This window comes from Vigna unguiculata, chromosome 3, assembly GCF_004118075.2.
Source record: "Vigna unguiculata cultivar IT97K-499-35 chromosome 3, ASM411807v1, whole genome shotgun sequence".
Taxonomy (NCBI): domain Eukaryota; kingdom Viridiplantae; phylum Streptophyta; class Magnoliopsida; order Fabales; family Fabaceae; genus Vigna; species Vigna unguiculata.
In genome coordinates, this window is record NC_040281.1 from 41,939,168 (window position 1) to 41,953,237 (window position 14,070).

At 28.8% G+C, this 14,070-nt stretch overlaps 1 protein-coding gene across 1 annotated transcript; it reads right to left on the reverse strand.

Moving 5' to 3' along the window:
- Positions 1 to 10,429: 10,429 nt before the first annotated feature.
- Positions 10,430 to 13,039, reverse strand: LOC114177227 (UPF0548 protein At2g17695). The gene is made up of 5 exons (XM_028062494.1): positions 12,866 to 13,039; positions 12,649 to 12,709; positions 12,376 to 12,552; positions 12,017 to 12,215; positions 10,430 to 10,786 (listed from the first exon to the last, which is right to left on the reverse strand). The coding sequence occupies exons 2-5, from the start codon at positions 12,705 to 12,707 to the stop codon at positions 10,598 to 10,600; spliced, it is 624 nt and encodes a 207-aa protein (XP_027918295.1). The 5' UTR covers positions 12,708 to 12,709; positions 12,866 to 13,039; the 3' UTR covers positions 10,430 to 10,597.
- Between the last annotated feature and the right edge of the window lie 1,031 nt (positions 13,040 to 14,070).

Sequence of the window (14,070 nt, forward strand, 5' to 3'; positions counted from 1 at the left end):
ATGAAATTAATGTATGAATTGAGTTTAAACAGCCCTACTGTGATAGTGAATGAAACTAGCTAAGTCACAAAAAAAAAAAAAAACATAAGAAAAAAAAAGTCAAGAAAGGCAACCTATGTGGAACACTTGGCCATTTTTCCAATGAAAAGAACCCACCTGGGACGCTTTCTTCGTGATATGTCTCCAGTTTGTAATCTTCTGTTATGAAACACGTTAGATTAGTTGCAGGAATTTCCACCGTTTCATAAATTTGTTTTTAAACCTATGTTTGATTAGACAGGAATGTAATAGAGAATGAAAAAAAAAGGTAACAAATAAAGTAGATGTTGATTGATTAGAAAAAAACAAAAAAAACTGAAATAAAGATTTTTTTTATTAAAAATAAAAAAGTATTTATTATTAATATTTTCTATTATTATGAAACAAAAAACTATCGTAGTGCGTATTCAACAAATTCTCGGTATCTTTTTGTTCTATTTTATTTCAGACTCTCTTTTCTTTCTTTTTTAAAACTACTGGTTCCTCTTCTTCTCCACTAACAAACAAATGTTAACTCATTGCGAACCGTTTTAGACAATTTCACGCTTAATTTAATTTTTAAAATTAATATTATCAATTAAGTGGTTCTCAATAATCAATACTACCAAATTATAAAAAAAAAATACTATTTAAATTTAACTATTATTTTTAAAATTTATTTTGACATATATATAAAAGTTGATTTGTTTTCTTTGAATTCAATACCAAATGACCAAAGTAGAATAAAATTAAGGTCTACATTGATGAGTGAGGGATACTAACTCGCACACCAAATTGACCTATACTTATCAAAGTCAAGAATCAAACTGACTGATTCTTAGTATTCGAAATTAAAACATTCACATGTCTAAATATTGGTTCTGATATTATCTAAATAAACGACCAATATTATTTATAATGTATAATAAAAGTGCGACTTCTCTTATAAGAAAAATATATACGAAATATCAACACAATATAAGAATAAGAATAAATGTTATCTATTTAAAATTATGTGTAATGGAATAAGATGAGGTGTGTCAATAAGAGACGCAACTGAAAACTATTGGTGGATAGAGCAAAAATAAACTTTATGATAGCACCAATGGTGACACTTTCAGATTCCACGCAATCTGCACACCACTTTCAGAAATCTTTAATATCAGATCATAACGTTAGACATATCCGACAAACTCAAAAGTTATCGAAATAGGTAAATCTTATAAATTTTATTTAAATGGTAAGTTGTGCTAATATAATACTATTTCATTATAAAAAATTATGTATAAAAGATTTCATACTTTTTATAAAGTGAATTTATGTTAGTTTAAACGACGTTTGTATTAGAAAAAAAAAATAGGAAAAAAGTTTTTTTTACATCATTTGACAACTATTATGAGGGTAGAATAGTTTAAACAAAATTTATCTCTTATATTGTTATAAGAAAGAGAAGTTGATAGTAATAAGAGATAGTGTTAAATGGTAATAAAAAAAAGTGTAATGTCAAAATATCAGTATTAAAAAGATAATGTGAGTCAATAATGATTTTGATTTCATTCTATTTTTTTTTTTTTAATTTGAATCGAAATTATACGTGACACGATTTCAATATAATTTTATTTGAGTTAAAGTTATGCTGAGTAACACGTCTTTAATAATTTTATCTGAATTAAAGTTATGCAGAGGTACACGAGGTACCACGTCTTTAATATTTGAGTGTAATTTGATCTGAAGTGAAGTGGTGTACACTAAAGTCGTATAGAATCAACACGATTTAATTTTAATAAGTATGATGTTGTGTTATGTATACATGAATTCTTCGCAATGAAGTTGTATCATACAATCATAACTTATTCATATGTGTAAAATTTTAAAATTTGCCAATTTTAATTTTTGTTTAAAATCGCATTATTATGATGAAAAAAAAAAGCCAAGTTGTAAGGTTAAATATAAAATACTTTCATTACAATTTATGAATATGTGATAAAAAATTGAAAATCTTAAACTATAAAAAAAAATTAAAAGATATAAATATGAATAAAAAAAATATTCCTAATAAATTAATTCTGAAGTATCCTATCCTAGCTTTGTCACATTCACATAAAAGAAAAAGAATATGATAAACGTACATCTCCATGTGAGGTAAATCTATTCTACACTTTCACGTGTTAGTTAAACTAGTGCTATGTTTTGGTTAAAATAATATAATTGTAGGTTAATTTCATATCTAAATCAAAATATCTATTGTACCACATCTAAACTTTATATAATCATTAAGGCCTTGTTTGTATCAAAATCAAAATGAATTTTCACAGGAATTGAGATAAACTTTGTATCTGAACTTTCTTGGCTTCATTGAGGAGATTTGCATGTAAGTGGATTTAATCAAATAAACTATGTTATGTTATCTATTTTTATTTTGAAATTTAATTTTTTTATGTATTAAAAATTTATATTTTTTAATTTATCAAATCTTTCACATCACTCACTAATTATTATTATCACATCACTTATTAATTATTATAAACTTTTATTTCAAATTTTTCGGATCATACAATCGTTTCTTTAATTTAAACAACTCCACCCTGACCTCCAAGTATTTTTTTTTTAGAATGCATAAAAGTTGGCTAAATATAAAATTTGTTAGCAAGAGTGATTGTACATTTCTTTAAATAAGATATGAAGTTTTAATTTCAATTTGGGAATGATGTTGAAAGTACTATTTTTTATCATATTTAAGAGCGAGAATAATTATGTAGTTTGGTATTAAATAATTCCATATAAAATGTATTTCGATAGAAAATTCTACAAGTTTTAGAAAATTTAAAAGTAGAGAATTTAAATTTTTGATGAAATAATTTAAATTTATTCAATTTTTAAATCTAAATAAAATATTTCATTATCATTAAATAGAAAATATGAATATTTAATAATTAAAAAATATAAATTAGTGATCTTAAGAGCGAGAATAATTTGGGAATGATTTTGAAAGTACTATTTTTTATCATATTTAAGAGTGAGAATAATTATGTAATTTGGTATTAAATAATTTCATATAAAATGTATATTGATAGAAAATTCTAAGTTTTAGGAAATTTAAAAATAGTGAATTTAAATTTTTAATGAAATAATTTAAATTTATTCAATTTTTAAATCTAAATCAAATATTTCATTATCATTAAATATAAAAAAGAATATTTAATAATTTAAAAATATAAATTAGTGATCTTAATTGAAGTTATTTTCTGTCAAAATTCACAAGATTTTTTCTAAGGTTTTTTATGAGTGTCATTGGTAAAAGTTTCTTTAAACTGAAATGAGTTAATATTATTTTCAATTTATGTTGTTCACAACTATTTTAGTTAAATTGAATTTTTCTTTGTCAAACCTAGTTAAGGTTGGTTAAAAAAAAATACTTTTATTAGACATTGGACAAAAAAGCCTGACCAACTTTTAAGCTAAAAATAACAATAACGATGTGAGGTAGAAAACCGACATTGGAAAAAACATAATTATGAAAGTTGACATTCGAAAAAAGTGGTTAGCATTTATTCTGGACCGGTTAAAGGGCAAAGCCAGTAAAGAGGACCGGCTTAAGGGTAACGTGAATCGTCTTAGGTCTTAAGGATAATTAGGCTTAAAAAAAATATTTTACTATTTTATTATATTATGTTTAAGAAAAAAAAGGTTTTAAATTTTTTTAATACTAAGTAATATACTCTATTAAACTAATTATAAAATTATGTTTAAGATAAAAAAATTTCCAAAAAATATTTTATTACTAATATAGCTTAATTAAATTAATTATAAGTTTATGTTTGGGAATAAGATTTAATTAAATTATTATTAGTGTATGTTAATTTTTATTAGTAGTAAAAATAATAATTAATGAGTTAAAACATATTTTCAGTAGATCATAAATTTGTTTACAAGAAAGAGAATGATTAGCTATCTTTATTATTTTATAATCAATCTAGATTCTATTTTCTTTTTTTGTCTTTCTATGACTTTTCTTACCTCTCCTTACTTTATTTTCTTCTAGTAGTCTTTTTTCTAGGGTATTGGTAGATTACATCCCTTAAATTTCTTGAATCTCATGTTGCTCGTGTGTATCAATTTTTTCATCCTCATTTGGGTTAGTATGTTTTTTCTTTCTATACGTGTTGTTGTTATTTTTATTCTGTTTTGGATTTGTATTAGAATTAGAAATGTGTTTCTTTTGTCTAGTTTTGTTTTTCGGTACTTTTATATTTATAGATTTTTTTTTTTGCATATATCTTAAGGAAAAATTGAACTTTTTTTTATAAAACTATTAATTAGATTATGGTTTAGTCTTTCGGTGGATAATAAATTAATTGAAGCATAATTCAAAGTTGAGTTTTTTGTAGAAAGATAATTCAAATTTTAGGGAAAAAATAATATTTTATTGAGTTTAGAAGAACAATATTTTTTAATTATTTTTATTATTGATTAATCTTAAAATAAATAACTTTGTAAGTTTGTGAAAAAGTTGAGACTTAAAAACGAAAAAAAGACTTGAAACTTCAAGATAAAGTCTACTATCGAGTTTATTTTCTTGATAACGAGAACCATATTTTATTGTTTTAATTCATTTGTTTTATATATTTTATCTTTAGTAGTGTTTTATATATTTCATTTTTTATTTCATATAAAAATATATAGATATGTCAACTAGAAAATTTGAATCAGGCTATTGAAGAATTCAAAAGAAAAGAAGAATTGAGACTTTAATTGCATAACAAAACGGAGTTATAAACAAAAGGTTAAATTATTCAATTGGTCCCAAATTTCGTATGGAAATTTGAATTTGGTCCCTCAATTGGAAAAAGTGTTAAATATGTCCCTAATTTTGATAAGTTGTCTCAATGAAGCCCCTTCCGTTAAAATGGCACAAACGGCGTTAAGAGCACAGTGACGTGGAAATGATAGACGAAACTGAACAGTGAAGTGGCATATTAAATGTGGTACACGTGGAATTTTGAAATGCTTTAATAAATAATTATTTTGTGAAAACTGTGTGGAAAGTTATTAAATGCTGTAATAATTTTTTTTCCCAAAAACGTTGTTGGACTTTACTAAATGTTGTAATTAAGCTGTAATAAAACTGAAACTGAAAGGGCTGTAATAAAACAGAATGGGCGTTGGCGAAATTGGGGCTTCAAGGTTCGTTTAGGGTTTTTTGAAATTGGACGAACAGGTGCTGGAAACTTGGCTTTCGAACAGAAGCATCGCGAGGGTGTGGGATGTTTGTGCTGGAAACTTAGCTTTCGAACAGGTGGAATTGCGATCTCGGTGGAAGCAGTGAAGTATCAGGTGAGTTATGCATTTCAGCTCGAAGTTCCCATTTCTGTCGGCATGCACCGTTTAATTGATTGTTTATTAGGAAAGCGAAGTATGATCCTGATTGTTTTTGGTTTAAATATTGAAACTTTATTAAAGTTCGGTGTATGACCCACCACCATGTTCGAATTTGTGCTCCCTTGTGGTCCCCCCCTTTGATTATTGTTTTCCCTTTTCTGTTTGGATGTTTTTTACTTTATTGTATAGGTGTATGTGCTTATATAGGTGTCTGTGGTTATATATTTTTGTGCATCATGGGGGACGACAAGTTTGACGTCGTTTTTCACCATGGAGGGAAATTCGTTAATGATGGTAAACTGAAATATGAGGGTGAGGTTTCTAGACTTTCGTGTGACCTTGACCGCTGGAGCTATTTTGAGGTTGTGGGTATTTTGAGGGAGATGGGGTATATGGGAGAGAATGAACTATGGTACTGTGTGGGAGGTGGTTATGTATTGGAGGATAGGTTGGAGATTTTGTGTGATGATCGTGGGGCCATGAATATGGTTACCTTAGCTAGGCTAAATGGTGAGTTTCATCTGTTTGTCATACATAAGATGTGTGAACCAGAAATTATAGAGATGTTGGAATACTTTTCCCATGATGGAGATGGTGTTGAAAGTGGTGGGAATGACATCAATATGGTGGACATTATGAGTGAGAAGGAGACTGCAGATGGTGTGCCTGAACCTGAGAGTGTGCATGAAGGTGAGGGAGATAGAGGAGATGAGACTGAGCGTGAAGGTGACTCAGATAAAGGAGTTCAGAGTGTGCATGAAGGTGAGGGAGATAAAGGAGTTCAGAGTGTGCATGAAGGTGACTTGAATAAGGGAGATGATGGTGGTGTTGAGTTGCATGCAGAACATGATAAGGGGGAAGATGAAGTAGTTGAAGTTAATGAAGCCGAGGGACATGATGGTGGTCAGTCAGGTAAAGAAGTTGATGTTGAGAAGGAAGTTGAAGCAGACTTAGAGGAAGGCGTTGAAAGTTGGAATGATTCTGGTCCTAATGATAGCAGTGACGACAGCCAGGTTGGTACTGCAGGTTTAGTTTATATCAATGTTGAAGGTGATGTGGAAGATGATCATGAAGAATTGGTGGGTAACATAGAAGTTGAAGTTGGAGGTATAGGAGAAGACTTTGGTGGCCCAAGTAGGAATTGGAGGGCAACTGATACAACAGACATGGATAGTAGTGAGGGAAGTGAATATAGTGAGCAGGGATCACAAACGTTCAACAGGGGGTTGTCAGACGATGAATGGGTATCCGAAGAATTGGGAAGTGATATTGGTGAAGCTGAGGAAGATGAAGGTGACAGTGAAGAAAGGGAGGGCTATGGAAGATTTCGAACCTTTGTAATGCCAAAACGCATGAGAGAATATCAATGGGAAGTAGCTACGTATTTTAGTGAGAAGGGGGATTTTGTTGAAGCCATAAGAAGCTACGCATTGGAAAATGGTAGAAGTCTTAAAATAGTTAAAAATGACAGGAGAAGAGTGCGAGTGAAGTGTCTGGGTGCTAAGGCAAAATGTCCATGACTTGCTTATTGTGGTTATATGCAAGCAGTTAAGTGTTGGCAGTTGAGGAAAATAGTTGATACCCACACCTGCAGTAGAGAATTTAAACTCCTATTTTGAACGATATTTGTAAACACTTAAAAGCAGCTGCTGTTTTTGTTGTGTGGATCATCAAATCCATTTATGGACCATTTTTTTGTGTGCTGTAACAGGGTTACATGGTGGACCATATTTATTTTGTGATGTTGAATGTTTAAGTGCTGGAGCACTACATGTTTATCAATATAACCGGGTGTCATTATTTGTTTATCAAGATTAAGTGCTCAAGCTTATTTCTCTTCTCCTTATTTTGTTACTTATAAATTTATAAAAGAGGTGCGAATAATGAAACTACAAGTTTGGAAACTTTTCATTCATAACAAAACATCACAATAACAACACAAACCAAGTACCTGAACTAAAAAAAGACTCATGCTTTTGTAACCAACACATACACTACAATGATATTCAATACACACAAAACCCCAACTACCACTGTCAACACAGTTAGCCTATTTTCAAATGACTTCATACATTTCTCCATTTCTTCTGCCACCACAGACCTCACTGCAGCAGTCTTTTCTGCATTTTTATTCCCACCATAACCCATTTCTTCAACATTCTTTATACTCAGCTTCCCATCACAACCCATTTCTTCAATTTTCAGCTTCCCACCACCCATTTCTTCAATTCTCTGACTGCTCCAACCCTTTTCTTAGATCTCATTATCAGTAAACCATTTGAAATAATTGCACCCACCACATTGATCACTTCCACTCTGTTCCAAATTCACAAAATAATGTTAGCTTCAATAAACAAACGTCAAATCCTCAGCTTCTTCATATCAAAGTTTCCATGTAACTCACCTTATACTTAGGGTAGCCCCAAAATTTTTTGCCCTTGTTCTTCAATGTTCTTGCAGTTCTCAATGCTGCTTTCTCTCCACAATAGCACATCACCGACACGCCCAAATCTATAGACCCACTTCCACCACAAAAGGACGCACTTGGGTTTTGATTTCCCCCACCATTGCAGGATGAACACTGTCCACAAGACATTTCTTCCAGACGCAGCAAGATGAACATTGGGGTTTATGGATGATTCATTGCACTTATATATAGCAATTCTGAAATGTTTTTCAATACATTTAAATATAAATGACACGTTTCAGTCTACCATTTCCACGTTATTGTGCTCTTAACGCCGTTTCTGCCATTTTAACGGAAGGGGCTTCATTGAGACAACTTATCAAAATTAGGGACCTATTTAACACTTTTTCCAATTGAGGGACCAAATTCAAATTTCCATACGAAATTTGGGACCAATTGAATAATTTAACCTAAACAAAAAAGAGCAAATGTCTTGTGTATGGTAGATATTTCATTTTTGAAAGAAAAATGCTTAAAACTTGAAAATATTTAAAACATGATAATTTGTTGGATATTGATGGATTTGATTTAATTTCAAAATTAAATATCTTAAGGGAAATTATAGTTTGGAAATTGATAAACCAATTGACATTCTTAATTATATAAAAAGAATAAATTCTTTTCCAAATGCGTATATAACTTATAGAATAATGTTAACAATTCTAGTGTAAGTTATTTCAATCAAAAGGAGTTTCTCAAAGCTAAAGATAATAAAAATTTATTTAAAATCAATAATGTCTCAAGAAATATTAAACGGATAGTCATACTATCTATTGAAAAATAAAATGTTAAATAAAATAAATTATGACAATTTAATAAATAATTTGCATCGAAAAAAACTCAAAAAATAAATTTTAAATAAAATGTCTCATATTTTAAGTTTGCTTTAAGTTTCCCAAACCGTTGAGCCGCCCTTACATTTATCCAAAAATAATTCTATAAACATTGATTAAAAAAACTTTCACTAACATGATCAAGAAATAATCTTTACTAGGAGAAAAACAATACCAACTAAAAAATAACTCTACTTAATATTGACTAAAAATCCTAACTTACATAAAAATAATAGCTCTCATTAATATTGACTAAAAATTCTTCTTACATAAAAATAGTTGTTCCACAATCATTAATAACAAAACTTAGACTAACATTAACTAAAAAACAACTTTACCAATATTGTCTGCGAAAACCTTAACATATATTAATTGAGAAATAATCTCAATTCATATAGACAAAATAATAACTCTAGTTGACGTTGGATGAAAACAACTTTAACAAGAAAAAAAAAAGTTTGATCTAATATTAACTAAGATAACACCCACCTTCTTAGATAAAAACTATGGCCATATCAATTGTAAAATAATTATAATTGTCTTTAATTTTAAAATAAAATCTATCATAATCGGTAAAAAAAACGATGTTTACTTAATGATGTTTTGACATTAATATTGTTATCAAAGTTTTGATATTAATTAAGTAGAAAATGTCTTGATTGATGTTGACTAAAAAAAAAACGTATAAAAAAACATAAAATACAATGAACTTCAATTTATAACTTTACAGTGAATTTAAAATTCTATAATTTTATAAGATTTAATTCCTTTCAAAATTTCTCATCGAACCATCATATTTTTTTTTCATTTTAAATTATTTATAATAAAATCAAATTATGCTCTAAAATTTTCTCCATCCAAATCATATTATAAAATATTTCATATTAAAAGCGGAATAAAATTTTTGTTGGATCTGATTTTATTGCATCATTTTAAAATCAAATTTTTATTATGTAAAAGCTAATAAATGACTGAGTTAAGAATTTATTTATTTATTTTCAATAAGCATAACAATTTTAAAATGATTATTTATTTAAACTCACTCATTCCTATAAGATAAGTTGCCAACGTCAATACCATGCTTAATAAAAAGAGTAAGTAGAACGATATTTTCATTTCTTTTCTTCTAATATTTATCCACCCTTACAACATATTTACTATCTTATTTATCTTTCTCTCATCTTATCAAGTCCCTCTATGTTTCACTTCCAAAAAATAAAGAGCAACGATGCCTTCTGTAAGGGGCTGTTTCAAATAAGAGAATGGTCTCAACTTTGTATAGTCCACCACAACAATATAAATAGAAAATAAGATAAAATACTATGAACAAATATGAAGAAGCCTTGCGATAAACACTCCATAATTGATTCCAATGTCACAGCATGAATATAAAATTGTGGAAAAAATCTAGGCAAATTTAGAACCATAAACTGTAACGAAACATGGGAAAGGAAAGGAGATTATACATAAATGTTTCATTGAACCAAAGAAAGGAGAACAATCCAAAGTTGGCAAACTAGTAGATGGAGATAGTATAGTTTGGAAAAGCTTTTGTTTCTTAATCTGTCATTCTGTGAAGCTATTTGTTCTTGAAATAAAAATTGCAGTCCAAAACGACAAATATAGCTTGGAAAATTTTGCTAAAAACATATGAAGGCGCATATCAACAGAGTTCAACTAGAAAGCGTCTCAGGGATAGTAAAAGAGTAAAGGGAAGATAGCGTCCCATCCATCACCAAAGCCAAACGAAACAGCATAATGACACAGTTTTTAATGAAGGAATGTTTTAGAGAAGGGTCGGACAAGGGAAAAGGGGCAGCATTTTTACCCAAAAAGGGGAGGAAAAGGAACATAAAGATTCAAATGATCTTCAATTACAAATAACATAAACAGTATTTCATTAGGATTTTGAAGAACTAATATGTTTCAGCATAGCCTTGGAAGATTCATTGGCAAAGTGTTTCTGTCTAAGCATCACATAAGGGTATCCAAGAAATGATAAAATGTGGGCAGGCTTAGAGAAAGAAAGCACTTCGTACCAAACCTGATTGTTCTCATCTATCTCCACTGAAAAGCGCTCTTCCCCTGCCTGTGGCCAAAAGGATAACACATTTAAAATAATCATGGCTTGTTTGCAAAAGGATTCATATACAAGGTACCAATCAAGGTTAGTGAAACTTATTGAAAGCATTTTCTGCATTAACATACTAAAACTATTTAGTTTTCCCATATTTGTGTGTAGTTCAGCATACACAATTGCTATAGAAGTAAATATACAATGAAGCCCGAGACAACTTACTGAAAGAAAAATGTTTATTACAGTAGTAAGGAATAGGGTGGAGTTTGCTATGTTTTATCTCACAAAACAACACCATTAAGAATATGTAAAATGAAGACTACAGAAAGAAACATGCTACATGGTAACGTGATTGTAGGTTAGTAAATTATACCAGAACTCAAGTGACTCCCCAGTTAGATATTCTGAATTTATTAGAATGAATAACAGAACTTAAGCAACATCCTTAAACCCTTTTCAGAGGCAAATAATAGCAAGAACATGTCGACAAGTAAAACCAGTAACTAAAAAAATTCAGTTAAACTTGAATTTTACAAAGAATTATGTGCGGAAGGACATTTATACATCCTATGACAGGGACATGGGTGCAGTGAAGTGACCATAACCACAAATTTTACTTGGAAGTGTAAAGTGTTCCTTATATATCATTATGCAATTGCAAAGTATATGCATATATGCATATACAAACTCTCAAACAGAGAACTTAAATCGTCTTCTGCAAGAGTATAAATGCATAAAAAAGCACCAACTCAAGTCAAAGTATTATATCTAAACAAACTTAAATAAAAAAATAGTTAAATATGCTTGTCCCTTAACTCCAAATAAAAATTGGAATTAGTGTCTTTTTGAAAATTGGGACTAATTTAGCCCTTCATTTATAGAAATACATGGATTTATTCCATTTAATCAAATTTTGTTTAGTTTATTTGACGTTTTAAAGGTGTTTCTCCGATAACATTGAATTGGAGATATATCAAACTGTATAAAGAACTCAAATACTATCCTGAAATGCGTTTGAAATGTTAAATAAACTTAACAAAATTTGGTTAAAAAAACTAAATTTACGCAGACTAAATTGAACTAAAGGTTGGAAGAGAAACTAATTTCAATTTTTATGGAAAATTAAAAGACCAAAAATATATTTAATCTATAAAAAAATAACTTAAAAAATATAATTAAAGGGCCGAGATAAAAAGAGTTAGAGGAAAAGAAAAACAGCAAGACGGACGAAAAAGGGGTTACCAGCAAGTGACCATGAAGAGTGCCACTTCCGAAACCAAAGGAGGCCCGGCGGTTTTTGGCTTTTGCAGTTTCATTTACGTACACAACTTGAAGTGGCATCATGAGCCACGGAAACAACTCCTTGACACAAACACAGAATTTCACTCCTGGTTGAACTGGTGTTTTCGGATCAACAAATGCCCAATTCAATCCAAAATGCCTGCAAGCAATTTTCCCACAATAAACCCATGTAAACACACAACAACTAAAAGAAGAAACAAACTTCCAAAAAATGAGAAAATTTAGGTTACTCACTTCAAAAACTTAAGCAGATTAAAACCACAATACACCTTTACTTTCTTATTCATATATGAACATACCTCCAACTTTTGAGGGCACTCTTGCCTTTTTCAAAAGTCTCAATACCAGAACCAACCAGAACTCGTGCCTCATTCAGTAAAAATCCATCTTTGGAGAGCCCCTCGTCTGCTTTAAGGGAAGACAATGATTTAGCAGTAGCTCCTTTATACTTGTCATCGTAGTTGAGAGTACCAGACCTGGTAACATGACAAAACGTAATAAGCCACATAAAAATGCACTTAGAAAGGGGATATCAATTTCACAGTAAAGAAGCTAAATTATGTGTTATTTACTTGTTGATGCAAGCTTTTTGGTCTTGGGCAGAGGGGCGACCCCAACTCAAGAAAAACATCTCTATTACGCATTTTCACAAACATGTCGCGGGATAACAATAACGCGAAGCAAACCAACGTTAGAACCACAATGAGCAGTAAAAGGAAGAAGAGAATAATCTTTTCTGAAAACGGGAAATGGTAGTAATTATTCCATGAATTGAGAGATTGGAGATACCAGATGTTGAGCAAGTAGCAGCCACCAGTTGCGTGTCTCAGCTGGGATATGGTAGCGATCATCAACGAACTACCGCGACATTCACCTACCTACTGTGAAACGTTATAAATTTTTGCTAAATTGTGGTTCATAAATTATGATACGAAAATAGATTCATAAATTATGATATCAAAATATTATATGGAATCACTTTCTCATTATAATTTTAAATTTATAAGATTTAGAGTTTAAATTAAATAAGTGACAGGTATATATTATATAATTAATAATTATTTTATTTAAAGACTTAATTATGTTTTTACTTCAATTCAATCTCTATTAAATTTTTGTGATATATGAATCAATATTTTAAAAATTTTCTAACTAGGTCTCCGTAGTTAGATAGATTTTACTCTTTGTAGTTAGATTTTATGTTTTATTGTATGACGTCATAGTTAACTTATCCTATGTTATCGTGTTTAAATGTTATCACAAAATACTTATATATTATAAGGGATTGCAAAATTATACAATTATATAATTATGAAATTTTAAAATTACAAAAATAATAAAATTAAAAAGTTTTAAGATAAAAAATATTTTAAAATTAAAAATATTTTAAGATTATAAAATTATAAAATTATAAAATTAAAAAAATTTTAAATTATGATATCATGACATTACAAAATTACTATAGAATATGAAAATGTGAATTGTAAAATTAGATAATTAAAAAATTAAAAAAATAAATTAAAAAATTTATTTTTTTAATTTTATTTAATAATTTCATTATCATCTAATTTTATAATTCTATACTTTTATATGTTTTACATCTTTTAATTTTATACTTTATAATTTTAATTTGTTTTAAAAATAATTTTCATTAAATACAGAAAATTCTTGATCAAGATCCTACTCATTAAAGCCTTTTAGTATTATGTAGTAACATTTAAGATAATTGTCACGTCAAATAATTAACAATAAAATTTAAAATTTAATAACATAACTCAATTGAACAATTTTTAAAATTTTAATATCGTAAAAAATCAATAGATTACAAATATTTAATAAGAAGTGAAATGATCAATTGAAAATTTTCAAATTTATATTTAAAATATAATTAAGCCTTATATAAATTAGTTAACAATGAAATTATAGTAACATGTTTGAAAACATATTTCTTTTGGTTTTAGTTTTTTAATTATATTAACTAAACTTAAAAAAAT

What these genes read in the sequence shown, in the direction of transcription:
- LOC114177227 (XM_028062494.1), bottom strand. Translation starts at nt 12,707, where the DNA reads ATGTTTTTCTTGAGTTGGGGTCGCCCCTCTGCCCAAGACCAAAAAGCT. An exon ending in AGTGCCCTCAAAAGTTGGAG is followed by an intron (nt 12,216 to 12,375) that starts GTATGTTCATAT and finishes AATTGCTTGCAG; the next exon opens with GCATTTTGGATTGAATTGGG. An exon ending in CTCTTCATGGTCACTTGCTG is followed by an intron (nt 10,787 to 12,016) that starts GTAACCCCTTTT and finishes TTTTGGCCACAG; the next exon opens with GCAGGGGAAGAGCGCTTTTC.